General features: G+C 53.4%; 1 protein-coding gene across 1 annotated transcript; it reads right to left on the reverse strand.

The window, feature by feature from the left end:
* Positions 1-516: 516 nt before the first annotated feature.
* Positions 517-1571, reverse strand: LOC133912744 (allene oxide cyclase, chloroplastic-like). The gene is made up of 2 exons (XM_062355632.1): positions 1132-1571; positions 517-1035 (listed from the first exon to the last, which is right to left on the reverse strand). Exons 1-2 carry the CDS (start codon positions 1444-1446, stop codon positions 634-636), a joined length of 717 nt encoding a protein of 238 aa, XP_062211616.1. The 5' UTR covers positions 1447-1571; the 3' UTR covers positions 517-633.
* Positions 1572-13615: the final 12044 nt, after the last annotated feature.

Below are 13615 nucleotides of genomic sequence, written 5' to 3' on the forward strand. Positions count from 1 at the left end.
GGGCCGGTTCACCTATCAACAGGGTTAACAAATGCGACGAGGACCAAAATCCGGACCCCACCATATTCTTTGAAAACCGGAGAATTCTGTCAAAATTCGATCGAAATTCATGAAATTTTGAATACAGTTTCTGAATTCCATTACTAAATTGTATGAAACATTCCTATTCCCATATCCCAAATCTCTTAGGATGACCATGATACCAAACCACAGTAGCGTACTGAAGTCGTTGTCCCCGTGCAGATCATGGTTATCCGCATCACACACACATTGTGGACATTGTGAGAGGGAGACAGACTTGAGTACCAAAGAAAACAGCTACTGGCCGGCCACCCCATTTATTACAACAGCACTGACCGGTCGCTGTAGTTGCAGCTCACATCATCTCAAGATTCCCATTCATCGCAGCCCCCACCCCCCACACACACACTTGAAGGTCGCTCGTCGCCATCAACAAATCAGAGAAATATCTCGTTCTCAGTGACACCGCCATTAACGCTGATAAATCAGAAGCAGTGAAGCACACAACTCTCTCAATGTCTCTTATTACTACGAATTGAATTGAAACTAGCCAAGCCATACATATGATCGAGTAGAACTCCGCTAGCGAAAATCTTGACGAGGATCGGATTATTAGTTGGTAAAGTTCTTGACGCAGGCGTGCGGCTCGGCGGCCTTGGCGGCGGGAGTGGGCTCGACGGTGGGCGACGGCGGGACGGGCGTGCAGAGCAGCTCCCGAGGCAGGTCCGGGATGCCCTTGAGGTAGAAGGTGTAGAAGATCTTGAAGGGGAAGACGATCTGGTTGAGCTTCACCTGGCCGTAGACGCCCTCAAATACGCCGGATCCCCCCTTGACGGCGAGGTACGACTCCTCATAGGTCAGGTAGGGGCCCTGCACGGAGATGTGGCCGTAGTCGCCGAAGTAAAAGCTGTAGATGGCCTCGTACCGGTCGCCGTTGCGCTCCGGGACGTGCTGGATCAGCACGCAGATCCCCGATGTGATGCCCAGCCGCTTGTCGAGGCTCCCGTTGTACACCTGAGTTTTGAGAGAACGACGAACTGGAGTGAGCAGAGCAGAGGTCCCCAAGAAACAGATTAAAGCAGAGGAAACAGAGCAAAACAGGGGACTGACCTTGTTGGTGAAGGGGACGAGGTCACCGAGCGCGTTCTCCGTCTGCTTGGCGCTGAGGCGGAGGTAAGCGGGGCTCTCGCGGTCGCGCTCGTTGATCTCGTACACGTACAGCTCCTGCACCTTGATCGGCCGCGCGTCCTTGGCCGCCGCCGGCTTCGGCGAGAACAGCGAAGCTCGCACGGCGACCCCACGGGCTCCTCGCATCTTCCCAGTCCCAGCCACCGCCACCGGCATCTGCGAAGGGACCTTAGCAAAGCCCGTAGAGCCGGAGGCCGCGGACTTGAGGGAGACGGGGACTCTGAGCGCGGCGGCCATGATGGGCTGATGAGTTCTTGGACTAGTCGCTTCTCTCTTGGTTCGCGCTGGTGAATGCTGATGGTGGCGTGGGCAGGTGGTGGAGGGTGGGGGTGACACACTGCGTGCGCTGTTTATTTAACAAGGAGGGGGTCAGTGATGTACCGGGGTTAGGTAGGGATGATAATGGATCGGAATGAGCGCGTTTTTAATTAAAACGAGTTCGTTATAAAACCCGAAATTGAAAATTCAACCTGCACCTAAATGATTAATCGAGTTAAAATATATACCGCATCCAAACCTAACGGGACCCGGCTGGTCTTACAACAGAAACAACATAATATCTATAATATCTTAAATTTAAGCCATTCTGACACCAGAGGTATCAGAATCTTGGCGTACGATTACTATAAGAACCGAAGAACCAACTATAATTGATAATGAGATCAGCTGCAAAATTTCATACACCCATTCGACTGTTGGAGCATGACAAAGTAGCAGAATTGGACAGATCAAACATCATCAATACATGTCTACGGGATTGACGTTTCCACGGCCGTCAGTAATCCGACAAAATTGCGCACATCATGTCACTGGCGATGAGCGCCTGGGCGGCCTTCGGGAGGTCTGTGTACTCGAGGCGGAGGAGGGCGGCCAGCTCGCCGTAGGCCGGTGGGTAATCCCTACCCCACGGCGGCGACATCAGGGCCGGCCCTGAGGGGTCGAATGGGGCGGTCGTTTTGGGTCTTCAAAACTTTAAGATTTTTTTATATATTTGTGTATAATATTAATATATATATATAACAATTCGCAAAACAATACATAGAGTTAGGTCTAAAATAGCACGTAGATCTAATAGTTCGTATAGTATGACACATGTGATCTGGTTTCTTCGATCTATAGAAAATCAAGAGACATGCCTGCATGCTTAGTCTATTTGGTTATTTGTCTGTTTCGTATTTTCTTCTGTCCAGCCAGTCCAATTTTCTACGTTCTGTGGAACCATGACTCCAAGGCATTCCAAATACGTGCAGCTTCGATCGAGGACAGGTATCAGTCATTGTCATATGAGTTTTCATTGCTGGTTTTTCTCCTCTATAATTTCTACTCCACCTCAAATGGATTCAACCCTTTCCTGAGATCACATGTTTGAAATATGAAAAAGTCCCCTCTCGCTCTGGCGATCGATGGGTCTGGCTCCATTGCACGGTACGGGGGTGGCTCCCGTGTGCGCCCAATCATCACTGTCACAAAATCTGATCGTTCACACTACCAATCATTGAAGCACGTAGCCAATCGACTACCAGCAGTTCAACCTAGCCGTTTAGCAGTAAACAGCTACCTACCAGCGCAGTGTTTGTGCTGTGATGCTGGCACCTGTCAGATAGCTCCAAAGTCATACTATTGTTGCAAGCTACCTGCTGCATATACTGGTGAGTAACTAGAGCTGCATGTAGCAAGTGGTATATAGGTATGCAGATACAGCTGACTGAGTGAGTATCTCTACTTAGCTAGCATGTATTAACACAAGAATACATACATGTACTCCGATCTTTCACAATTTTATTCCCACGATTATTTACGATAATTTTGTTCCCGCAAGCATTTACGATAAGCTAGAATAATCTGGAATACATCTGATCATCAGCTGGAACAACCTAGAATACGTCCGATCGGACACATTTCAAGTTGTTCCAGCTTACCATAACGGAACAGACGTATTTTAAGTTGTTTCATCTTATCGTAAATACTCACGGACTCTACCTGAAATATTATCTTTGCAATTGATATATAAATATTTCAACGTTTATGTTCAATAGGGCCCTCTTTTTAGTTTTACCTCGGACCACTGAAATCTCAGGGCTGTCCCTGGCGACATCATCACTGCTATCCTCATGTCCCTATACCTCTCTGTCACCCTCATCTCCTATTGTCACAGCTGTTGTCACCTCACCAGCATCGTTGGGTGGCACGGATAGTCGACAACGAGGCCATAAAAGGTGGCATGGATGGCAAGGCCAAAGCGACAGCGGCGGTGCGATGAGTAGCAGGGCCTCCATCTCCCTCTCGGCCTCCCAAAGCCTAAGATCTAGTGGGTGTTTCTACCGCCAACCGCGGGTGACGCAGCGCGAGGTCAGAGTGCCAGGGCGAGTAGGTGACATGGCCGGATGGGAGAGACGAGACCGAAGGGGGCGAGGTCGGCCAACGTGCTGACGTGGAGGTGTGGACGGCAGCGTCGGCGTTCTGGCATGTGGCAAGAGCGAGTGGAGAATGAGCGAGGGCTAGGGCGAATGGATAAGGCGGCAAGGCTAAGCTGGTGGGCTGGGCTGACGACCAAGTGGCTGTCGGGCTGAGAGATCGAGAGAGTAGCATGTCTCGGGTGCTCACGGGTCACCCACCAGGGAAATACCCAACTCACGTCCGCACCCTGCTACAGGTCGAATTCCTGACCCGCTAGACCCGTGGGTGGGATCTAGAATCTAAACCCGCACCCGCACCCGCCAGGTGCAGAACCCACGGGTATCGAAACCCACAGGTGTGACTGCCATTCCTAGGGTTAGCTTGTGGTGGTCCTCGCGTCAGGGTTCATTTCGAGTCCTCGTATTTTCACATTTGTCTAAGCGCCCCGGCCAGTGTGGTTCTATAATGAGAAAATTCTTTATTTGCCATCCTATAAAATGAACTTTTTTCTTTGCTACTACTTTCAATTTTTATTCTTTTCTCGTCGCTATCATCTATTTGATTAATAGAAAGACACATTTACTTTTAGGGAGGAGGACGACCCCAGACACAGATGCTAAACATATTGTTTTTCTGCCACACATGTTAAATGACTTGTTGTCCATATGGTATAAAAATATAAAACTTCTAACTAATAAGTATGTTCATAGGTGACCACTTATATATAGAAATCGTACTTAATATACCATATTTTCTAGTTAGAAAGTATTGTGATTATTAAACTAAATCGTATTAAAAACAGCCACGACACTAATACATCAACTGCAGTCCAGTTACATTATTATTTTCATATCTATTTTTTTAAATAGGAAACATAATAAATAAGCACACTAAAACTATCAACACAAAATTGTCTACAACATGTACTCATAAAAAAAAAATTAATTATGACTTTTGCTATGTCTAATCATAGTCATAATATAACCATACAACTCTCCTAATGATTTACAAACAACACAAATTCAAAAATTTATATCTCCTGATCCATTAATCCAAATTTAACGTTCAAAAACCCTATAGAAGCATAAAGAAATATGTCTTTTATAAAGAGCCTAAACTTTGATGAGTTGTCAGTAGTTATCGTCCTCCTCCCTAAAGATAAATATATTTTTTTATAAGTTAAATGAATGATAGTGATGAGTAAGAAATAAAAATTAAAAATAGTAATAAATAAATAAGTTTATTTCATAAGATGATAAATAAGAATTTGACTTATATTTTAATGACAAATAAAGAACCTCTTCTATAATTGGCACGAGGATAACGTGTGCGGCCGGCCAGTTGTGACAAAGTGGGTGATGGAGCCGTAAGCCGTTTGGGCTGCGCATCTTTAGTCACCATTTCAGATGGTCTCGTTTGTCGTTTCTTTACCAAAAAGAAAAAAAAAAGATTCCAGTTTGTTGTGCGTGTACGTTCACAGCATGGTCCACGCTCCATCGGTGGCCGTGTCGATTTTTTAGTGGATACGGGTGATCATATCGTTTCTAATTGTTCGGTGTTAAATTGCGGTGGTGGAGTTGTACATGTTTATTTAGCACGAAGTTCATGCGGCTCTCTTGTTTATTCATTTGTAGCACATGTAGAGCTGTATTGATGGAGAAATTGTGAATACTGGAAATACAGATTTAAGTGAATATCTAATAGGTAGTTCTGAATTAATATTTTTTATTTTATTTTTAATTTAATTAGATGCGAATAAATTTTTAGTATATTTTTTAAGTTTTAGATGGGAGTAATGACCTGAGAAGTATAAATCTTGGATCCCTTCTAAGCATCTTCACTGCATGCGGGTCATCGATGGTGACTTGGGAGCTTTCCGGCTTGGGCCAGTCGCGAGTTGCGTTTGAGCGCGCCCCTTTCGAGCTGGACGAGGCGTGTTCCCCTGGCGCGTTCCAAAAAAGGGCAGCACGAGGGTGCGCAGGGACTGGTTTGATTCCGTGCTGACCGATGGATGGCTCGATGGAGCTGTTTCGCGCGGATCGGAAATGATGTTTGCAGTCTGTGGACGTGACAACTTGATTCACATTGATGATGGGCGGGCTGATAGTCTGATACGTGTGCTTGGAATGGGTCGCGTGCCGGCCATGTGTAGGCTAGGCCCGCAACGGCAAGTATAAACCCGACCGCGTTAGTCAGTGTAGCCGCTTGTGAAACGAAGCGGCGACTTCCGCTGTTCCGGCGTTCCGCACCGGACCTGCCAAGCGGTGGAGCGGACATGCGTGCGCGCACGACGCCCACACACAGGAGTTGACGGTCAGCGCGCGCACGGAGACAACGTGCTACTCAGTTGGGCGTGCCCTTCGCGTGCGCGCGCGCGGGGACCAACGGGAGACCGGTATACGGCGATTCTGCCGTTCACGGTGGTGAGCACCAAGCTAAGGGCCGGTTTATTTCAGCCGAGTGTTCAGAAAAACTGCTCTAGATTATGAATTATAAAAATATTTTAGATTGTGGATTCTAAATTTTTTTATAAATAGTTCAGTTAAATGAACTTTCATAATGTATGAAAAATGGAGAGAAACTAGTTTCTTGGATTCTCACAATCCAATAAACAGATTATAAAAAACTGTGTTTGTTGTAGCTTTAAATTGTTAAAGCTGAAATTCATAATTCAAAATCGAATCAAACAGACCCTAAGCCACTAAGCCACGGTGGGATGTGAATTCGCGGTGGTCAGGCCAATGGCACCGGACACTCAGACAGTCACGACACCGAGATGCGCTTAACCGCTTGTCATCATATGAAAATAGGAGGACCACTGACGAGCATGACATACGTCAGTGACAGAGCCATGATTTGATCTTCAGGGATATCCCGTGGAAATTTTTGAATCCAGTATATACAACTATAAAATTTATTAAAAGTACAATCTAAATATATTAAAAGTTATCAACATCGTAATTCAATAAATAAGTTTAAAATTTGTGAAAAGTATAATCTAAATAGTCCAAATATGAAATAAAGTATTCAATATTTGAATGCTGGACAATAAGATATGCAAGGAAGCAGAATAATTACTGAAAAATAGGCCAAACTCTTGAAATGTTTTGACAACTGGAAGCACGAATGAGTATGCTAATCCCAAAATTGTAAGTGTAGTTATGGACATGTTCCTAGAAATGCTAAACAGAATCAAACAGCTATAGTAAAGTGAGAGGTAGAGTAACCAGTGCCATCCACGAAGAAAAGTTGATACTTCCCATCAATGCTAACTGAAGTGTGGAGATAGGTTTTCCCAGAAATCTTGCGTTCCCAATTCTAGTCCAAGCATTGATGTTCTAGACAATGGTAACAACTTTGGAACATGCTCCATTGATGAACACATGAATGGTTTCATGCCATCCCTGGAAAAACAGCAACAACTTCAGCTAAAAGAAAACCTTTTGTTCCCCTTCCGGCGGGCCGAAAGACTCCTCGGATCCGACCCCTTCCCACCCCTCCAGCGAGCTCAACGGCAGTGTGTGGGTGAGGGGCTAGCAACACCCGTTTCATCCCTATGATTAAGTAGGTTTAGCTTTGCTCTAGCTTTTAGCAATCGCTTGGATAGGGGTCGATTGCGGCGGCGATCGTCGCTGCTTGCTTCTCTTCCTTGCGACGACCATCGTTGGTGTGTTCACCATCGGCCCTTCAGCATTGCAGGAGGAGCGGGTGAGTATATATGAAATAAATCTCCCTCTCCCTCCCCTTGTTCCCCTCTTTTGTGCCGACAAGATCCGGCCGGTTGTTGGAGCTCTGCTCGCCTCCACCATGATTCGGCTTCCTCCACAGCTTCACACCACAAATCCGTCCACCTCCTCTGAAGATCCGCTTGCCCCGCTCATCCCCTCTGCAAATCCAACCACCACACTATGAATCCACCTGCCTCCACCACACTTCTGCTGCCGTGTCTTGGTGTCAGGTCACCGGAGGCCTCCATGGCGTCTAGTCTGTTTTTCTCACCGTCATGTTGCGATCATCTTCCTACATTTGGGAGGGATGCTTTTGATCCCCTTGGTGTTTGTTGGTGCCTTCGGGTCACCAAGGGATGCTCTGGTGATGGTCGACCTGCTTTCAGGTCCTTGGACCTCGCTTCCGTGGTGGCCGATCTGGTTTCCTCGACCGATTTTGACGATGACGCTGCCGATATTCGTTCAACGTGTCAGATGCATTCTGGGGTGTTGGTTCCTACGGCATCTTCCAAGGTTTGAGGCTTGTTGCTAAGGTTTGGCTGGAGGGTTGAGCTACTACGTCGATGGCTGCTTTGTTGCGTCACTGTGACAGAGCATTTCGGCGGTCGATTGGGATGCTCCTTGGAGAAGGTTGCCCTGGGTGTACTTGTTTGTTTTTTCCTTTTCTTCTAGGGTCCTTGTTGTAAGATGGGGATGCACTATGCTTTCAGTTTTAGTATAAATCCCAACCCATTCGAAAAAAGAAAAAGAAAACCTTTTGTAACTATGTAAAATAGGAGTGGTTTCATGTCATTTGTAAAGAAATAGTAACACTCAATCCTCTCATCCAACAACGATATTGTTAGGAAATTAGCGTCAGCGGAAGCAACAAATAGATCTACCAAGACAATGAACGTGATCACAGACGACACCAGAGGCACAATATTTGTTAACGAGATTCAATCGACACCTACATCCCAGAGGCATGACTACGGATGCTCATTCCCAACTAGTAACACTGGCTACTTCCCGGGGTTCCGGTAAAAACCCTATCGCTCCTGAGAACTTGTCGCTATGCCATCATAGTTACAAACAGTGCCTGTCGGAGGATTAACTCCTGTCGCGGGGATCCCGAGAGACCCCTTTTAGAGATTTGGCCGGGGGGATGATCCTGAATAAGTTCGTCGAAGAAATGAATGAGAGTAAATGCAACGGCCGGTGGTGGGGGTGACGACCTAGTGCAAAAAGAAGTAAATGCACAGGAATTTAGACAGGTTCGGGCTGCACCGGGGCGTAATACCCTACTCTTGTATGGATGCAATAACTGTCCTGAGAAAGTCCCTCAAGGATGTTGCTGGTTACAAGAATATTGGCCTAACTAAGGGCTTGAGGCTCCTTGTTCTTCGGCAGGGACTGTCCCTTGTGCCTTGTGTTCGTCTATGGTTCGGTTCCTGATGCTTGGGTGCTTGCGGTCTCTTGTTGGATTGTCGGATCGGGCCCCTTCTCTTCTGTGCCGTCGGCTCTTTTAAGCATTTGCCGCCCGAGACATGCCCCGAACGGGAAGGAGGGGGGCACAAGTTCCAAGATGCCATGACTGGGAAAGGCGTCATCATTTCTTCTGGGTGAAGTGACCGGGGGTGGAAAAAACGCTGCATGCCCGGTCACCTGTCACCATAAAACGCCCTGGCAACGGGCGCCGTGGAGAGGGCCCACCGGGAAGCCGCAGAGCAACCCGGCGTGCCCGCCCTGTCTTGTTCCTCTGCCACAGCAGGGCAGTAGACGAAACGCCTTGATCCTCGTGATGTTATCCCGAGACAAGCCGGATGATACTGGACGGGACCCGGGCAATTAATAGCCCCACTCCTCTCTGCCAAAACATGGCAGGAACTGACACCGCGCCGGGAGCAGTTGGAGATGTCAGACCACGCACGCTCATTAAATGCGGCCTCGGACCTCTGACTGGCGGACACCTCATCGGTGGGCCCCTCAGGGGCCTTTCTGGGTCGTCGGGGCACCGAGTGCTCGGGGGTACTGTTCACCTCCCCGAGTACTCTCTCCCGAGAATGCCTATCCTTGTCCTCGGGGTACCGGGTGCTCGGGGGTACTGTTCACCTCCCCGAGCACTTTCTCCCGAGCACTCTTGCAAGATCCTTCGGGGAATCGAGTGCTCGGGGGCTGCCACGTGCAGCCCCGAGCACTCTCTCCCGAGCACTCTTACGCGGATCCTCGGGGAACCGAGCGCTCGGGAGCTGCTACACGCAGTCCCGAGCACTCTCTCCTGGAACTTAGCTCTTCTGATCGTCGGGGGACTAGGGTACTCGGGGGTGACCGGGCACCTCCCCGAGCACTTTCCTCCCGGTACTTAGACTCTGTGGATCATCGGGGAACTGGGGTGCTCGGGGACCAGAGACTATGGTCCTGAGCACCTTCTCTCGGGACTTGAGCTTTTCTCATCCTTTAGGAGGGACCTCGTGGAATGGGGCCAGGTGGCGGATGGCTGGCCGGGCCTCGGGACTCAAGGACCCCCGGTTCTTGATACACCGATAGTAGCCCCCGGGCCCATTGGCAGGCGATGGCACGGAGACTGCGGATGGGCCCTTCGTCGCGAACGAGGCCGAGGCCGGCGTGGACGCCACGTGGCAAGCTTTCAGAAGGTGGCCCCTTCGATTCAGGCCTTTGGTACGGCCCAACGGGGAGATGAATGGATGCGCATCCACACAACTCCTGAAGGGCATAACAACGGGACGGGCGGCACGTGCGGCTGCCGCGCAGATCGAGGGATATACACCGAGCAGCCGCTAACACTGCACGACCAGTGGGAGATTCGCCTGGCAGTTGCGTCGATCGAGTAAATCGTCCCGCCGAGTGCGCCGTGGCAGGAGACGTTTGAATTCTCGAAGGTATAAAAGGGGGAGGGGAGTGATCCGCCCCCTCTTTACGCCATCTTGCGATCCTGCTCTTGCTTCCTTCGCGCTCCTGAGCCCTTAGAATCCCTTAGGCGATCAGAGCACTTCTCTCTCTTTCCACCACCCAGACAACCTCCCCCTCTGACGAGATGCCGAGAGCCGGGGGAAGCCGCCGTGACAGGACTCCGGACAGCGTACTGCCGGAGTCTCGCTTGAGGAACGAGGAGGCGGCGGAGAGGGTCAGGAAGCTGCTGGTCCCCGAGGGCCAGCAGGGGGCCCTGAAGGTGACGCCGGTGAGCTTACCGCCGGCGACGACCGACCCCGGGCGCATCGTCCTGTTTACGTCCTTCATGGCGGCGGGGCTGGTGCCGCCGTTTTCAACATTCTTCCTTCAAGTCCTCAACACTTACGACGTCCAATTGGTGCACCTGAGCCCCAACTCAGTCGTCGTCTTGGCGATGTTCACGCACTTCTGCGAGATGTTCGTGGGAGTGGCGCCATCGGTGACACTTCTTCGACATTTCTTCGCCCTACGATCGGCCGGGAAGAAGAGAGGGTACTCCACGGCAGACGTCGCGGGCTGTTGCAACCTTCGGCTGCGGGACGGCATGGGGGAGCGGTACATCCCCCAGGTGCTGCGAAGCAAATGGGAGGAGTGGCGGGGGGACTAGTTCTACGTCGACGTCGACCCCCACGACCGCCTCGCCCTGCCGGAGGTGGTGACGGAGCCCCAGAAATCGACATGGGAGGCACCGCCGCCGGAGGACACGAGGTTGGAGCCGGTCTTCGAGCGCATCAGGTTCCTGTGCGACGCCGGGCTGACCTCGGTGATGGTGGTGGCGGACTTCCTGCGCCGCCGCCTGGCACCCCTACGAGAGCGGGCCCGGCCCTGCTGGCTCTACACCGGGCCTGAAGACATCACCCGGACCCAAATCGGCGCAAGCTGGGACCTAGGCCCGGCGGAGCTGAGAGGCATGATCCAGGTGGTGACCGGCGTGGAGGACATGAGCCGGGCGGAGCTCCCGTGGAGGGAAATGGCGCTCTGTGCCAACCCTAAGCACGTGGCGATCCAGGCAAAGCTGCTGGAATTCGACGCCCAGGGGCTCGTCGACCGGCCGAGGAGCTGGAGCCTCGAGGCCCCCGAGCTCCCTGGGTTGGATGAGGCGGCCAGCGGGGGGGGGGGGGGGCGAGCAGTCCTGTGCGGACCGGTGGCCTGGGCGCCACGAGCGGCGAGCCGCAGGCCAGCGGCGGCAGCGGCGTCGGAGGACCGGGGGAAGCGCCCCCAGGTCTTCATTCCTGTGCCAGAGTCCCCGCTGTCGCCATCGGCAGCAGCGGCATTCCCAGTTCTGGAGCCGCGCCTCGTTCGGATGGGGCCCGATCCGGCGCCCGGAGACCGCGCGGCGGCCCCGCCGAGCCCCCGATGGAAGAGGATGAGGGAGGACTCCGGGCCGGCGCTATCGGGCCCGGAGTTCAGGATCCCGGTGGCCAAATGGCAATACCGAGGGACCAAGACCGCGTAAGTTTTGTTCTTCATTCCTTCTTGGGCGTGCTTCGTCCGAACTAAGCTTCGGTTTTGATCTTCGTCTTTCTCCTGCATGCCGCCTGCGGGCGCCGCTGAGGGCCAGGGGTGGTCGGAGGCACCGGGGCCGGTGCCAGCCCCCGAGCCGAGCGCGTCGGCGGAGCCAGGGCTGGCCACCGGGCGGCCGGGCCGAGGCCAGCGGACACGGCGGCAGAGACGGGGCAGACGGACGCGGCGGCAGTGCCGGAACTGGCGAACACGGTGGCAGAGCCGGAAACAACGGGCGCGATGTCCTTGCTGGGACCGGCGGATGCGGCGGCCAAGAGGGTGCCGACAAACGCGGCGGCCGAGGCGGAGACGCAGTCGTCCCCTGAGCGCCCGGCGCAGGTCGAACCAACCCCGGGCGTGCCGAGCCTAGGGCGGATGATGGCGTTGCGACCTTCGGGGACCCCGAACCCCCCGGAGGAGGCTCGCGGGGAACCCAACACCCAACCGGCACCCGGCCAGCCTGCCGACCCCCTCCCGGTCGTGATCGAGAGCGTCCGGGTGGCGGTTGAGCGGCTGGGCGCGGCGGTGGACGGGGAGGTGGCGCAACTTGAGGCGGAGCGCGCCACGCTGGCCATGGAGAGGGCGCAGCTTACGACTGCTTGGTGCTCCTTCGAATCCCACCTCGTCGCGGTGCGCGCCGCCAACGAGGAGGAACAAAACACCATGGAGGAGGCACGCGCGGAGGCCGCGCGGGAGCGGAAGTTCTTGGAGGATACCCGCGTGGAAGTCGCGCAGGAGCGGGAAGTTTTGGAGACCGCCCGCGCAAAAGTTGCGCGGGAGCAAGAAGATGCCGCCCGCCTGGCTGAGGCGTCGCGGTAGCACGCTACCCCGGCCCTTGCCATGGAGAGGCAGGTGCAGGTGCGGGAGGAGACGGTCGCGGGCCATGAGAGGGCGGCGAAGGACCTCCAGGCTGAGCTAACCCATCGAGATGGCGAGGCCGACCGAACGCGCGCCAATCTCCAACATTGGGCAAGGGAACTCCAGGACATCGAAGGGGACCTCCGACGCTAGGAGGAGGACGTCGCCATCTGGGAGTTCGACACCGAGATCACGGCGGCGGACCTGGGCGCCCGAGAGGACTTGCTGACCCGCCGGGAGGCGGAGGCTGCCGAGGCGGCGGTGGCGGCCGCTGCCAGGGAGAAGCAGATTGCTAAGCACGAGGCGGAGCTGACTGCCCGCGAGCGGGCTCTGTCCGAGCTGGCGGCGCAGGTGAAGCAGGCCGCCGGCCATGCACCCGACACCAGCTCTTCTGGCGTGGCCGGGGGCCAGGGCTCGAGGAGTAGCTCCGGATCACGAAAGAGAAGCTCGAGGCCGCCTTTGTCGCGCGGGCCAGCCTGCAGCATATGTTGGAGGACACACTCCGGCGGATGCGGCGGTCCGTGGCGAGGGCCGGCCTAGGGTGACTCGTCGTGGAGTCGAAGGGCGACGGTCTCGGCTGATTCGTCCTGGGATTCCAGCAGTTCTGCAAGCGCCTCGGGGCGCTGCCCTGGGCCGTCCAGGAGCTTGCCACCCGGGAAGGGCACGGCTTGGCCCAAGCGGTGGCCGAGCACGTCCTGGCCTGCTATCGGAGCAGAGACTTGAACTTCCTGCTGGAGCTAGCTCGGGAAGGAGTAGTCGAAGCCGAGGAAGAGGCCGCCCGGGAGGCGGTTCGGAGCACCGTTGCCGAGGTGGCGGCCGGCTTCAAGCGGGAAGTGCCGCCGCCGCCAGCCCCCGGGGGTGGCCGTGACGATTCCGACTCCGACGTCGACTCCGATTATGCTTTTTGTAGTTTCTTCTTCTTTCATTTTTCTTTGACTCGATGTAAATACGGGAGTGATCCCTTAGAAATG

Source organism: Phragmites australis, chromosome 3 (genome assembly GCF_958298935.1).
Source record: "Phragmites australis chromosome 3, lpPhrAust1.1, whole genome shotgun sequence".
NCBI classification, from domain to species: Eukaryota; Viridiplantae; Streptophyta; class Magnoliopsida; order Poales; family Poaceae; genus Phragmites; species Phragmites australis.

Excerpts from the sequence above, each read along its gene's own strand:
- LOC133912744 (XM_062355632.1), bottom strand. The coding sequence starts at position 1,446 with ATGGCCGCCGCGCTCAGAGTCCCCGTCTCCCTCAAGTCCGCGGCCTCC. Across the intron at positions 1,036-1,131 it reads TCGTCCCCTTCACCAACAAG|GTGTACAACGGGAGCCTCGA; the intron begins GTCAGTCCCCTG and ends CTCAAAACTCAG.